We start from the raw sequence: 16,422 nt of genomic DNA on the forward strand, positions 1-16,422 counted from the left end.
TAACACTCTGATATACCCAACTTCACTGTAACACACAAATATACCCCACACCCCTCATGTAACACTCTGATATACCCCACGTCACTGTAACACACAAATATACCCCACACCCCTCATGTAACACTCTGATATACCCAACTTCACTGTAACACACAAATATACCCCACACCCCTCATGTAACACTCTGATATACCCAACTTCACTGTAACACACAAATATACCCCACACCCCTCATGTAACACTCTGATATACCCCACGTCACTGTAACACACAAATATACCCCACACCCCTCATGTAACACTCTGATATACCCAACTTCACTGTAACACACAAATATACCCCACACCCCTCATGTAACACTCTGATATACCCAACTTCACTGTAACACACAAATATACCCCACACCCCTCATGTAACACTCTGATATACCCAACTTCACTGTAACACACAAATATACCCCACACCCCTCATGTAACACTCTGATATACCCCACGTCACTGTAACACACAAATATACCCCACACCCCTCATGTAACACTCTGATATACCCCACGTCACTGTAACACACAAATATACCCCACACCCCTCATGTAACACTCTGATATACCCAACTTCACTGTAACACACAAATATACCCCACACCCCTCATGTAACACTCTGATATACCCCCATCACTGTAACACACAAATATACCCCACACCCCTCATGTAACACTCTGATATACCCCCATCACTGTAACACACAAATATACCCCACACCCCTCATGTAACACTCTGATATACCCAACTTCACTGTAACACACAAATATACCCCACACCCCTCATGTAACGCTCTGATATACCCAACTTCACTGTAACACACAAATATACCCCACACCCCTCATGTAACGCTCTGATATACCCAACTTCACTGTAACACACAAATATACCCCACACCCCTCATGTAACACTCTGATATACCCAACTTCACTGTAACACACAAATATACCCCACACCCCTCATGTAACACTCTGATATACCCCACGTCACTGTAACACACAAATATACCCCACACCCCTCATGTAACACTCTGATATACCCAACTTCACTGTAACACACAAATATACCCCACACCCCTCATGTAACACTCTGATATACCCAACTTCACTGTAACACACAAATATACCCCACACCCCTCATGTAACACTCTGATATACCCCACGTCACTGTAACACACAAATATACCCCACACCCCTCATGTAACACTCTGATATACCCAACTTCACTGTAACACACAAATATACCCCACACCCCTCATGTAACACTCTGATATACCCAACTTCACTGTAACACACAAATATACCCCACACCCCTCATGTAACACTCTGATATACCCAACTTCACTGTAACACACAAATATACCCCACACCCCTCATGTAACACTCTGATATACCCCACGTCACTGTAACACACAAATATACCCCACACCCCTCATGTAACACTCTGATATACCCCACGTCACTGTAACACACAAATATACCCCACACCCCTCATGTAACACTCTGATATACCCAACTTCACTGTAACACACAAATATACCCCACACCCCTCATGTAACACTCTGATATACCCAACTTCACTGTAACACACAAATATACCCCACACCCCTCATGTAACACTCTGTTATACCCAACTTCACTGTAACACACAAATATACCCCACACCCCTCATGTAACACTCTGATATACCCCACGTCACTGTAACACACAAATATACCCCACACCCCTCATGTAACACTCTGATATACCCAACTTCACTGTAACACACAAATATACCCCACACCCCTCATGTAACACTCTGATATACCCCCATCACTGTAACACACAAATATACCCCACACCCCTCATGTAACACTCTGATATACCCCACGTCACTGTAACACACAAATATACCCCACACCCCTCATGTAACACTCTGATATACCCAACTTCACTGTAACACACAAATATACCCCACACCCCTCATGTAACGCTCTGATATACCCCACGTCACTGTAACACACAAATATACCCCACACCCCTCATGTAACGCTCTGATATACCCCACGTCACTGTAACACACAAATATACCCCACACCCCTCATGTAACACTCTGATATACCCAACTTCACTGTAACACACAAATATACCCCACACCCCTCATGTAACACTCTGATATACCCAACTTCACTGTAACACACAAATATACCCCACACCCCTCATGTAACACTCTGATATACCCAACTTCACTGTAACACACAAATATACCCCACACCCCTCATGTAACACTCTGATATACCCAACTTCACTGTAACACACAAATATACCCCACACCCCTCATGTAACACTCTGATATACCCAACTTCACTGTAACACACAAATATACCCCACACCCCTCATGTAACGCTCTGATATACCCCACGTCACTGTAACACACAAATATACCCCACACCCCTCATGTAACACTCTGATATACCCAACTTCACTGTAACACACAAATATACCCCACACCCCTCATGTAACGCTCTGATATACCCCACTTCACTGTAACACACAAATATACCCCACACCCCTCATGTAACACTCTGATATACCCCACGTATCCCACACCTCTCACTGTAACAACCTGATATACCCCACACCCCTCACTGTAACACACTGATTGCCCCACATCCCTCACTGTAACATTGATATACCGCACACCCTTTGCTGTAACCCCCTGAGATACCCCACATCCCTCACTGTAACACTGATACACACCACAGGCTTCACTGTAACACTCTGATATACCCCACACCCCTCACTGTAACACTCTTATATATCCCACATCCATCATTGTATTACTGATATACCCCACACCCCTCACTGTAACACTTATATATCCTACACCACTCACTGAAACATTCTGATATATACCACACCCCTCACTGTAACACTCAGATATACCTCACATCCCTCACTGTAACACTCTGATATACCCCACATCCCTCACTGTAACACTGATATACCCCACACCCCTCACTGTAACACTCAGATATACCCCACATCCCTCACTGTAACACTCTGATATACCCCACACCCCTCACTGTAACACTCAGATATACCCCACATCCCTCACTGTAACACTCTGATATACCGCACACCCCTCACTGTAACACTCAGATATACCCCACATCCCTCACTGTAACACTCTGATATACCCCACACCCCTCACTGTAACACTCAGATATACCCCACATCCCTCACTGTAACACTCCGATATACCCCACACCCCTCACTGTAACACTCTTATCTCTCCTACACTCCTCACTGTAACACTCAGATATACCCCATACCCCTCAATGCAAAACTTTGATATATCCAACACTCCTCACTGTAACATTCAGATATACCCACATTCCTCACTGTAACACTGATACATCCCACACCCCTCACTGTAACACCCTGATTTACTCCACACCCCTCACTGTAACACCCTGATATACCCACACCCCTCACTGTAACACCCTGATGTACTCCACACCCCTCACTGTAACACCCTGATATACCCACACCCCCTCATTGTAACACTCCGATATACCCACACCCCTCACTGTAACACCCTGATATACCCACACCCCCTCACTGTAACACCCTGATATACCCACACCCCCTCACTGTAACACTCCGATATACCCACACCCCTCACTGTAACACTCATATATACCCGACACCCCTCATTGTATTACTGATATACCCATACCCCTCACTGTAACACTGATACTCCCCGCTCACCTCACTGCAACACTCTGATATACCCCACACCCCTCATTGTAACACTCTGATATACCCCACACCCCTCACTGTATTACTGATATACCCCACACCCCTCACTGTAACATTGCGATATATCCCACACGCTTCACTGTAACACTCTGATATACCCCACACCCCTCATTGTAACACTCTGATATACCCCCATCACTGTAACACACAAATATACCCCACACCCCTCATGTAACGCTCTGATATACCCCCATCACTGTAACACACAAATATACCCCACACCCCTCATGTAACACTCTGATATACCCCCATCACTGTAACACACAAATATACCCCACACCCCTCATGTAACACTCTGATATACCCCCATCACTGTAACACACAAATATACCCCACACCCCTCATGTAACACTCTGATATACCCCACGTCACTGTAACACACAAATATACCCCACACCCCTCATGTAACACTCTGATATACCCCACGTCACTGTAACACACAAATATACCCCACACCCCTCATGTAACGCTCTGATATACCCCACGTCACTGTAACACACAAATATACCCCACACCCCTCATGTAACACTCTGATATACCCCCATCACTGTAACACACAAATATACCCCACACCCCTCATGTAACACTCTGATATACCCCCATCACTGTAACACACAAATATACCCCACACCCCTCATGTAACACTCTGATATACCCCCATCACTGTAACACACAAATATACCCCACACCCCTCATGTAACACTCTGATATACCCCCATCACTGTAACACACAAATATACCCCACACCCCTCATGTAACACTCTGATATACCCCCATCACTGTAACACACAAATATACCCCACACCCCTCATGTAACGCTCTGATATACCCAACTTCACTGTAACACACAAATATACCCCACACCCCTCATGTAACGCTCTGATATACCCAACTTCACTGTAACACACAAATATACCCCACACCCCTCATGTAACACTCTGATATACCCAACTTCACTGTAACACACAAATATACCCCACACCCCTCATGTAACACTCTGATATACCCCACGTCACTGTAACACACAAATATACCCCACACCCCTCATGTAACACTCTGATATACCCAACTTCACTGTAACACACAAATATACCCCACACCCCTCATGTAACACTCTGATATACCCAACTTCACTGTAACACACAAATATACCCCACACCCCTCATGTAACACTCTGATATACCCCACGTCACTGTAACACACAAATATACCCCACACCCCTCATGTAACACTCTGATATACCCAACTTCACTGTAACACACAAATATACCCCACACCCCTCATGTAACACTCTGATATACCCAACTTCACTGTAACACACAAATATACCCCACACCCCTCATGTAACACTCTGATATACCCAACTTCACTGTAACACACAAATATACCCCACACCCCTCATGTAACACTCTGATATACCCCACGTCACTGTAACACACAAATATACCCCACACCCCTCATGTAACACTCTGATATACCCCACGTCACTGTAACACACAAATATACCCCACACCCCTCATGTAACACTCTGATATACCCAACTTCACTGTAACACACAAATATACCCCACACCCCTCATGTAACACTCTGATATACCCAACTTCACTGTAACACACAAATATACCCCACACCCCTCATGTAACACTCTGATATACCCAACTTCACTGTAACACACAAATATACCCCACACCCCTCATGTAACACTCTGATATACCCCACGTCACTGTAACACACAAATATACCCCACACCCCTCATGTAACACTCTGATATACCCAACTTCACTGTAACACACAAATATACCCCACACCCCTCATGTAACACTCTGATATACCCAACTTCACTGTAACACACAAATATACCCCACACCCCTCATGTAACACTCTGATATACCCCACGTCACTGTAACACACAAATATACCCCACACCCCTCATGTAACACTCTGATATACCCAACTTCACTGTAACACACAAATATACCCCACACCCCTCATGTAACACTCTGATATACCCAACTTCACTGTAACACACAAATATACCCCACACCCCTCATGTAACACTCTGATATACCCCACGTCACTGTAACACACAAATATACCCCACACCCCTCATGTAACACTCTGATATACCCAACTTCACTGTAACACACAAATATACCCCACACCCCTCATGTAACACTCTGATATACCCAACTTCACTGTAACACACAAATATACCCCACACCCCTCATGTAACACTCTGATATACCCCACGTCACTGTAACACACAAATATACCCCACACCCCTCATGTAACACTCTGATATACCCAACTTCACTGTAACACACAAATATACCCCACACCCCTCATGTAACACTCTGATATACCCAACTTCACTGTAACACACAAATATACCCCACACCCCTCATGTAACACTCTGATATACCCCACGTCACTGTAACACACAAATATACCCCACACCCCTCATGTAACACTCTGATATACCCAACTTCACTGTAACACACAAATATACCCCACACCCCTCATGTAACACTCTGATATACCCAACTTCACTGTAACACACAAATATACCCCACACCCCTCATGTAACACTCTGATATACCCCACGTCACTGTAACACACAAATATACCCCACACCCCTCATGTAACACTCTGATATACCCAACTTCACTGTAACACACAAATATACCCCACACCCCTCATGTAACACTCTGATATACCCAACTTCACTGTAACACACAAATATACCCCACACCCCTCATGTAACACTCTGATATACCCCACGTCACTGTAACACACAAATATACCCCACACCCCTCATGTAACACTCTGATATACCCAACTTCACTGTAACACACAAATATACCCCACACCCCTCATGTAACACTCTGATATACCCAACTTCACTGTAACACACAAATATACCCCACACCCCTCATGTAACACTCTGATATACCCAACTTCACTGTAACACACAAATATACCCCACACCCCTCATGTAACACTCTGATATACCCAACTTCACTGTAACACACAAATATACCCCACACCCCTCATGTAACACTCTGATATACCCCACGTCACTGTAACACACAAATATACCCCACACCCCTCATGTAACTCTCTGATATACCCCCATCACTGTAACACACAAATATACCCCACACCCCTCATGTAACGCTCTGATATACCCCACGTCACTGTAACACACAAATATACCCCACACCCCTCATGTAACACTCTGATATACCCCCATCACTGTAACACACAAATATACCCCACACCCCTCATGTAACACTCTGATATACCCCACGTCACTGTAACACACAAATATACCCCACACCCCTCATGTAACACTCTGATATACCCAACTTCACTGTAACACACAAATATACCCCACACCCCTCATGTAACACTCTGATATACCCCACGTCACTGTAACACACAAATATACCCCACACCCCTCATGTAACACTCTGATATACCCCCATCACTGTAACACACAAATATACCCCACACCCCTCATGTAACACTCTGATATACCCCACGTCACTGTAACACACAAATATACCCCACACCCCTCATGTAACACTCTGATATACCCAACTTCACTGTAACACACAAATATACCCCACACCCCTCATGTAACACTCTGATATACCCAACTTCACTGTAACACACAAATATACCCCACACCCCTCATGTAACACTCTGATATACCCAACTTCACTGTAACACACAAATATACCCCACACCCCTCATGTAACACTCTGATATACCCAACTTCACTGTAACACACAAATATACCCCACACCCCTCATGTAACACTCTGATATACCCCACGTCACTGTAACACACAAATATACCCCACACCCCTCATGTAACACTCTGATATACCCAACTTCACTGTAACACACAAATATACCCCACACCCCTCATGTAACGCTCTGATATACCCCACGTCACTGTAACACACAAATATACCCCACACCCCTCATGTAACACTCTGATATACCCAACTTCACTGTAACACACAAATATACCCCACACCCCTCATGTAACACTCTGATATACCCAACTTCACTGTAACACACAAATATACCCCACACCCCTCATGTAACACTCTGATATACCCAACTTCACTGTAACACACAAATATACCCCACACCCCTCATGTAACACTCTGATATACCCAACTTCACTGTAACACACAAATATACCCCACACCCCTCATGTAACACTCTGATATACCCAACTTCACTGTAACACACAAATATACCCCACACCCCTCATGTAACACTCTGATATACCCAACTTCACTGTAACACACAAATATACCCCACACCCCTCATGTAACGCTCTGATATACCCCACGTCACTGTAACACACAAATATACCCCACACCCCTCATGTAACACTCTGATATACCCAACTTCACTGTAACACACAAATATACCCCACACCCCTCATGTAACGCTCTGATATACCCCACTTCACTGTAACACACAAATATACCCCACACCCCTCATGTAACACTCTGATATACCCCACGTATCCCACACCTCTCACTGTAACAACCTGATATACCCCACACCCCTCACTGTAACACACTGATTGCCCCACATCCCTCACTGTAACATTGATACACACCACAGGCTTCACTGTAACACTCTGATATACCCCACACCCCTCACTGTAACACTCTTATATATCCCACATCCATCATTGTATTACTGATATACCCCACACCCCTCACTGTAACACTTATATATCCTACACCACTCACTGAAACATTCTGATATATACCACACCCCTCACTGTAACACTCAGATATACCTCACATCCCTCACTGTAACACTCTGATATACCCCACATCCCTCACTGTAACACTGATATACCCCACACCCCTCACTGTAACACTCAGATATACCCCACATCCCTCACTGTAACACTCTGATATACCCCACACCCCTCACTGTAACACTCAGATATACCCCACATCCCTCACTGTAACACTCTGATATACCGCACACCCCTCACTGTAACACTCAGATATACCCCACATCCCTCACTGTAACACTCTGATATACCCCACACCCCTCACTGTAACACTCAGATATACCCCACATCCCTCACTGTAACACTCCGATATACCCCACACCCCTCACTGTAACACTCTTATATATCCTACACTCCTCACTGTAACACTCAGATATACCCACATTCCTCACTGTAACACTGATACATCCCACACCCCTCATTGTAACACCCTGATTTACTCCACACCCCTCACTGTAACACCCTGATATACCCACACCCCTCACTGTAACACCCTGATGTACTCCACACCCCTCACTGTAACACCCTGATATACCCACACCCCCTCACTGTAACACTCCGATATACCCACACCCCTCACTGTAACACCCTGATATACCCACACCCCCTCACTGTAACACCCTGATATACCCACACCCCCTCACTGTAACACTCCGATATACCCACACCCCTCACTGTAACACTCATATATACCCGACACCCCTCATTGTATTACTGATATACCCATACCCCTCACTGTAACACTGATACTCCCCGCCCACCTCACTGCAACACTCTGATATACCCCACACCCCTCATTGTAACACTCTGATATACCCCACACCCCTCACTGTATTACTGATATACCCCACACCCCTCACTGTAACATTGCGATATATCCCACACGCTTCACTGTAACACTCTGATATACCCCACACCCCTCATTGTAACACTCTGATATACCCCACACCCCTCACTGTAACACTCTGATATACCCCACACCCCTCACTGTAACACTTTGATATATCCCACATGCTTCACTGTAACACTTTGATATACCTCACACCCTCACTGTAACACTCTGATATACCCATACGCTTCACTGTAACACTGTGATATACCCCACACCCCTCACTGTAACACTCTGATATGTCCCACACCCCTCACTGTAACACTCATATATACCCTGTTGAAGGAACCTTGGTGAGTTGCTGCAGTGCATCTTGTAGATGGTACACACTGCTGCCACTGTGTGTCGGTGGTGGAGGGAGTGAATGTTTGTAGATGGGGTGCCAATCAAGCGGGCTGCTTTGTCCTGGATGGTGTCGAGCTTCTTGAGTGTTGTTGGAGCTGCACCCATCCAGGCAAGTGGAGAGTATTCCATAATACTCCTGACATGTTCCTTGTAGCTGGTGGACAGGCTTTGGGAAGTCAGGAGGTGAGTTACTCACTGCAGGATTCCTAGCCTCTGACCTGCTCTTGTAGCCGCGGTATTTATATGGCTACTCCAGTTCAGTTTCTGGTCAATGTTAACCCCCAGGATCTAGATAGTGGGGGATTCAGTGATGGTAATGCCATTGAATGTCAAGGGGAGATGGTTAGATTCTCTCTTGTTTGCAATGGTCATTGCCTGACACTTGTGTGGCGCGAATGTTACTTGCCACTTATCAGCCCAAGCCTGGATATTGTACAGGTCTTGCTGCATTTCTACACGGACTGCTTCAGTATCTGAGGCATTGCAAATGATGCAATCATCAGCGAACATCCCCACTTCTGACCTTATGATTGAAGGAAGGTCATTGATGAAGCAGCTGAAGATGGTTGGGCCCAGGACACTACCCTGAGGAACTCCTGCAGTGATGTCCTGGAGCTCAGATGATTGACCTCCAACAACCACAACCATCTTCCTTTGTGCTAGGTGTGACTCCAGCCAGCGGAGAGTTTTCCCTCTGATTCCCATTGACCTCAGTTTTGCTAGGGCTCCTTGATGCCATACTCGGTCAAATGCTGCCTTGATGTCAAGGGCAGTAACTCTCACCTCACCTCTTGAGTTCAGCTCTTTTGTCCATGTTTGAACCAAGGCTATAATGAGATCAGGAGCTGAGTGGCCCTGGCAGAACCCGAACTGAGCATCACTGAGCAGGTTATTGCTAAACAAGTGCTGCTTGATGGCACTGTCGTATACCCTAAGTTTTCTGAATTTGCAAGTGTTTGAACTCAAATTTCTGCAAACCTTTCCAAGCATTGCCTAGACCAGCATTGGCTAACCTTAAGTTGTTTTTCACAGGTTTTTGGGGCATGGTCTGCTGACTGACACAGACCACCAACACTGGTACATGCAGCGCAGGGTGATGGACCCCTTCTTCAGCCACTCGTAACTATGTATTCCTGACTCTAAACTCAATGTTATTCTCTCTGCTTAAGTGCTGGTCAGTGTCAAAATCTAACGATCCCAATTCTTACTGCACCAGGGGCATCCCTACTTCAGGACATATGCCTATAATCTAGAGTGACCCTCCCCTGCAGTACCAAGGGGCAACATTTAGATGAGATGTTAAACTTCCTTTACAGGCAGATTTGAAGGATCTCATGGCACAATTCAAAAAAAGGGAATGAAGTTCTTCTAGTCCTGGTTCCTAATAATAGGAATTGTTAGACAAAAGAGAGCAAGGTCCATCTGATTCACTTTCCAGCATCTTGGGATCACATGATACAATGATAATGGAGTTGTTGACTAATCATAGCGATCAATCTCTATCAATGAGTCCTGACAGACCCAGACGCAGACATTAGGTGAGGAAAACCCCCAGTGGTGAGGAGCTTTGGGAACCATAGGCCCAAACTCACCTGTTGGGGGTTCTGTTGTCCACGGGGAGCACAATGAAAACCTGTGCAGGTTACTTGCTGGCTCTGGGAGGGGTGGGTAGCCCTTCGTTAAAAGGCATTTAGTGCCTGAATGAGGGACCCTGCATCAGGAAGTGGGGGGTGCTGAGAGCCAGCCCCCTGCCCTTGCTGCTGACCCCCCTGCAACTCTCTCCCACATGATCCCCCCCCCCAACCCTGCAAAAGCCCCCCCTGCTGTGATTTACCTGTGGCCTTGTTCTAGGGCCTCGAGTGAGTTCATTGCCAGCAGCAGCCACTGCCTCTGTGGTGGCGCTGCTCAGTTAAAGAGCTCTGATTGGCCAACAGCTCTGAGGAGGCGGGGCTCCCATTGCCAGGGTCTTTGATTTTGGGGAAGGCCCACCACTGTCCGTTTAAGTGACTAATTGGCACTGCATTTGGTGGACCTTCCCCAGAGGAGGCGACCACAGGGCTCTCACTGACACTTTTACTGGTGATCAAGACCCCCGTCGCCAAGGCAAAATCCCTACCGTCATGTCTCAAATTAGTCATATACTGTGTCCCAAAATGTTACTCTCTAAAAGACATCAATCCAATTGACGTGTGAATGAATCTTTACTATCTGCTTTTACCATCTCCATGGCAGCCTGTTCCATAGATTGACCAATCACTCACCGAGATATTGTTTCCACAGTTTAGTTTTGAATTTCCCCCCTTAAAGCGGAGCCTGTGTTCTCTGGCTCTGCTGTTCCAGACAAGGTGAAACAACCAGTCATGGGCGACATTATCCAGTCCCTTTAGAATGTGAATAACAGCAGCAATTATATCACCTCCCAACCTTCTCTATTCCAGTGAGATCATTCGTCCCTCAGCCAATACCACCAAAACAGGTTCACTGATCATTGTTGCTTTTTGAACTTTACTGTGTATAAACAGCTGCTGCATTTGTGTGCATGTCAGTGACTTCACTGTTAAAGTAATCATTGACTTTGAAGCACTTTGGGAGTAAAAGGCACAAAGTGCCGCACCTTCCTTGTCTCTGTCTCACTATTTGTCTTTCAGGTACCTGGTGGGGTTAATGGATGTGTTTAACGAGAAGGCTGAGCATCTGATGGAGAAACTAGAAGAGTGGTCCGATGGTGAAACTCCAGTGGGAATGCATAGCAAACTGAACTGCGTGACGCTTGAGGTTATCACAACGGTGAGATTTGGTTTACCTCCCTTCAGCAGTAATTTCTTTTTCCTCCAATTTTCTCCCCTGGTGCTCTGGCTCGTGCATTCCTGTGAAGTGCCTTGGGAAGTTTTACTATGTTAAAAAGGATACATAAATGCAAGTTGTTGTAGTTCTTGCTGGGGAATAGATCTACCCAACACCCATCTCGCTGATTATGAGCGAGAACCCTTCCTGTTTCAAGGCATTTGTCCTCACTGTGTATTGCATTTTTTTATTAAGACATTCCTTGGTGTGATACTGCTGTCTTTATAGCTCACTGTCAGCATTCCAACACTCTCTCTCTAACCTATTTTGAGATATCCATTACTCTCTCTCGGGTATTCATTAATCATTCTGTAAATCACTCTTAGTTATCCATCACTCATTCATTCACTCCCAGATATTCATTCCTCGATATTGATTACACTCTCTAACCCACTTCTAACTATCCATTATCCTCTGTGTAACTCACTGACACTTGCCCATTGCTCTCTGTGTGTATCCATTACTCTGTGTAACTCACTGCTGCGGGAACGAGAGTTCACACTATCTGTGTACCTCTATGCCCTGGGCTGTTTGTGAGATCAGCACACGATGAGTTAAAACATCTTTCTGCTGAGCATGGACTGCTTTGTGTGAGTGGGCCTGAGGCAAATGTATCTTCTTAAGATTAATGGACTGATGGAATGTATGAAATTCACTCATCCACGTCTTTGATGGTCTGGAAGATGTTGATCAGGTCACTTGTTGCTGACCTTATAACCATGGTAACAGAATGTTTAGAAGAGATTGAGAAGAGTTAAGTGCATTTTTCTGGCTCCATGTTGTTGAACTCTGAGTTCACTTTTATTTAGTTTTGATGTACTATCACAGAATCACAGTCTTGTTTCAGTGCAGAAGGAGGCCATTCGGCCCATCGTGTCTGCTCCGACTCTCCGAATGAGCATTTCACCTAGCGCCACTCCCCCGCCTTCTCCCCGTAACCCTGCACATTCTTCCTTTTCATATAACTGTCTAATTCCCTTTTGAATGCTTCAATTGAACCTGCCTCCACCACATTCTCAGGCAGCGCATTCCAGACCTTAACCACTCGCTGCCGGAAAAAGTTTTTCCTCATGTCACTTTTGCTTCTCTTACCAAGTACTTTAAATCTGTGCCCTCTCGTTCTCGATCTTTTCATGAGTGCGAATAGTTTCTTTCTATCTGTTCTGTCCACACCCCTCATGATTTTAAATACCTCTATCAAATCACCTCTCAGACTTCTCTTCTCCAAGGAAAACAGTCCTAACTTCTCCAATCTATCTTCATAACTGAAATTCCTCATCCCTGGAACCATTCTCATTAATCTTTTTCTTTCTCAAACAGTGTGCAGATAGCAAGCAGAGTGTGGAGATAGGAGTTTGGTGAGTGGGGATTTTAAGTGTGAGTATCTTTCTTAAAATCTGGTCTTCAGTTAGCATTTAACTGGGATGGACCCTCTAAATAAAGGAAAGTAAATTAAGAAAGTAAAATAAGTTTCTTCCAGTCTTAGGGAGGGATTAACAGGCTCTACCGCAGAGTAGCGGATTAGTTAAGTAGCTAACCAGTCCAATCTGGTTGCTGCAGTTTCAGCTTCAAAAAGTATAAATACAGAGGTCTGGGTGCAGCCTACAAACAGCGAGCAGATTTCAAGCAGAGGGTGGAGATACGAGTTTGATGAGTGAGGAGCTCGGTGAAGGGGGGAGGAGGTGTTCCTTTTTTTCCTACTTTTTTTAACCCTCCAGCATTTAGTTCTTACTTTGGTGCAGTGGAAGGAGCTGTTTGGTGAGTAACTGGTAAGCTCTTCTACTTACAATAAATAGTCTGTAAAGTTAAGGTATGGCAGGGCAGCTCAGCCGAGTGGAATGTACAGCCTGTGGCATGTGGGAAGTCATGGACACACCATGTGTCCTAGACAAACACATCTGCAGGAAGTGTCACTGACTGCACAAGCTTGAGCTCTGGGTTTCGGAACTCAGGCGACGGCTGGAATCACTGTTGTGTATCCGCGAGGCAGGCAACTGCATGGATAGCACATTTAGGGAGGTGGTCACACTGCAGGTTAGGAGCATACAGACAGATAGGGAATGGGTGACTACCAGGCAGTCTAAGAGAACCAGGCAGGCAGTGCAGGAATCCGAGATGATCTCACTCGCTAATCGGTTTTCCATTTTGGATACTAGTGAGGCTGATGGTTTCTCAGAGGAGTGCAGTCAGAGCCAAGTTTGTGGCACTACAGGTGGCTCAGCTGCAGAGGAGGGGAGGAAGAGGAGTGGAAGAGCAGTATGATAGGGGATTTGTTAGGAGAACAGATGTGTGTTTCTGCGGCTGCAGATGTGACTCCAGGACGGTGTGTTGCCTCCCTGGTGCCAGGGACAAGGATATCACGGAGTGGCTACAGGACATTCTTCTGGGGGAGGGTGAGCAGCCAGAGGTCGTGGTCCAGATTGGCACCAATGACATAGGTAAGAAGGGGGATGGGCTCCTGAAAGCAGATTTTAGGGAGGTAGGAAAGAGATTAAAAGCAGGACCTCAAAAGCAGTAATCTCAGGATTACTCCCAATCCCACGTGCGAATCAGCATTGGAATAGAAGTGAGTGATTGAACACATGGCTGGAGAATGGGTGTGGGAGGGAGGGCATCAGATTTCTGAGGTATTGAGACCAGTTCTGGGGCAGGTGGGACCTGTACAAGATGGACGGATTGCATCTCAGCAGGACTGGGACTAATATCCTCTCAGGGAGATTTGCTAGTGTTGTTGGGGAGGGTTTAAACTAGATTGGCAGGGAAATGGGAACCCGAGAGGGAGCTTAGATTGGAGGGAAGCAAAACTGGTAATTTGCGAGGGTGTGTGAACCAAGAGCAAGTATGAAGACTGAGTGAGATAGAGTGTAATGTTTACATTGTATTTATGTGCAACAAAGCTTCATTAACATGGGCCATGTCTGCTTGCCTTCTATGTATGTACTTGGCAATAAGGCAGTTTTCATTGGGCTGCCACATTATATGTTGCAATAATTGGTGTTCTGTATTTTGCTATACAGAAATTTATTTTAAAATTGCATTAGAGTAGAGAATAGTAAGTTATTAGGTGGGGTTAGAGTAAGGGAGAAAGTAATAAAGTCTGAATCAGGGTTAATGTGCATGTATGTGAATGCATAGAGTGTAGTTAATAAGACTGGTGAGGTACAGGCACAGATTGCCATGTGGAAATATGATGTGGTTATAACAGAGACCTGGTCAAAGAAGGGCAGGACTGGGTGTTAAATATTCCTGGAGACGAGGTGTTCAGGAAAGATAGGAAAGGGAATAAAGGTGAAGGAGTTGCGGTATTGATTAAGGAGAGCATTGCAGTGTGGGAGAATAAGGATATCCCAGAGCGGTTGAGGTTCGAATCTATTTGGCTAGAGCTAAGGAACAAAAAAGGTGCAGTTACATTGCTCGGTGTTGTCTATAGACCACCAACTAGTGGGAAGGACATGGAGGAACAAATTTACAAGGAAATTACAGAGAGGTGCAAAAATTATAGGGTAGTTATAATGGGGGACTTAAATTATCCAAACATGGACTGGGATAATAGTGGTGTAAAGGGCAGTGAGGGGCAAGAGTTCCTAGAGTGAGTTCAGGAAATTTTTCTACAACAGTATGTTGCTAGTTCAAAGCAAAAAGAGGCACTGCTAGACCTGGTTCTTGGG

At 45.3% G+C, this 16,422-nt stretch overlaps 2 protein-coding genes across 9 annotated transcripts in view; one reads left to right on the top strand and one right to left on the bottom strand.

The window, feature by feature from the left end:
* The window catches only part of LOC137373545 (craniofacial development protein 2-like), a 99,819-nt gene extending 87,031 nt beyond the window's left edge, over nt 1-12,788 (bottom strand). For 7 of the 8 annotated variants that reach the window (XM_068038469.1, XM_068038466.1, XM_068038465.1 and 4 more), the window contains exon 1: nt 12,172-12,482. The gene's annotated coding sequence lies outside the window, so the exon portion shown is untranslated. Of the gene's footprint in view, nt 1-12,171; nt 12,483-12,713 lie in introns of those variants that run through there. The other variant, XM_068038468.1, reaches the window with a different exon arrangement.
* The window catches only part of LOC137373543 (cholesterol 24-hydroxylase-like), a 100,080-nt gene that overhangs the window by 14,472 nt on the left and 69,186 nt on the right, over nt 1-16,422 (top strand). Inside the window, exons 5-6 of the mRNA XM_068038458.1 lie at nt 10,943-11,029; nt 12,559-12,697. Coding sequence (XP_067894559.1) covers nt 10,943-11,029; nt 12,559-12,697 — 226 coding nt within the window. The remainder of the gene's footprint in view (nt 1-10,942; nt 11,030-12,558; nt 12,698-16,422) is intronic.

The sequence above is a fragment of the Heterodontus francisci genome, chromosome 9 (assembly GCF_036365525.1).
Source record: "Heterodontus francisci isolate sHetFra1 chromosome 9, sHetFra1.hap1, whole genome shotgun sequence".
Classification (NCBI taxonomy): domain Eukaryota; kingdom Metazoa; phylum Chordata; class Chondrichthyes; order Heterodontiformes; family Heterodontidae; genus Heterodontus; species Heterodontus francisci.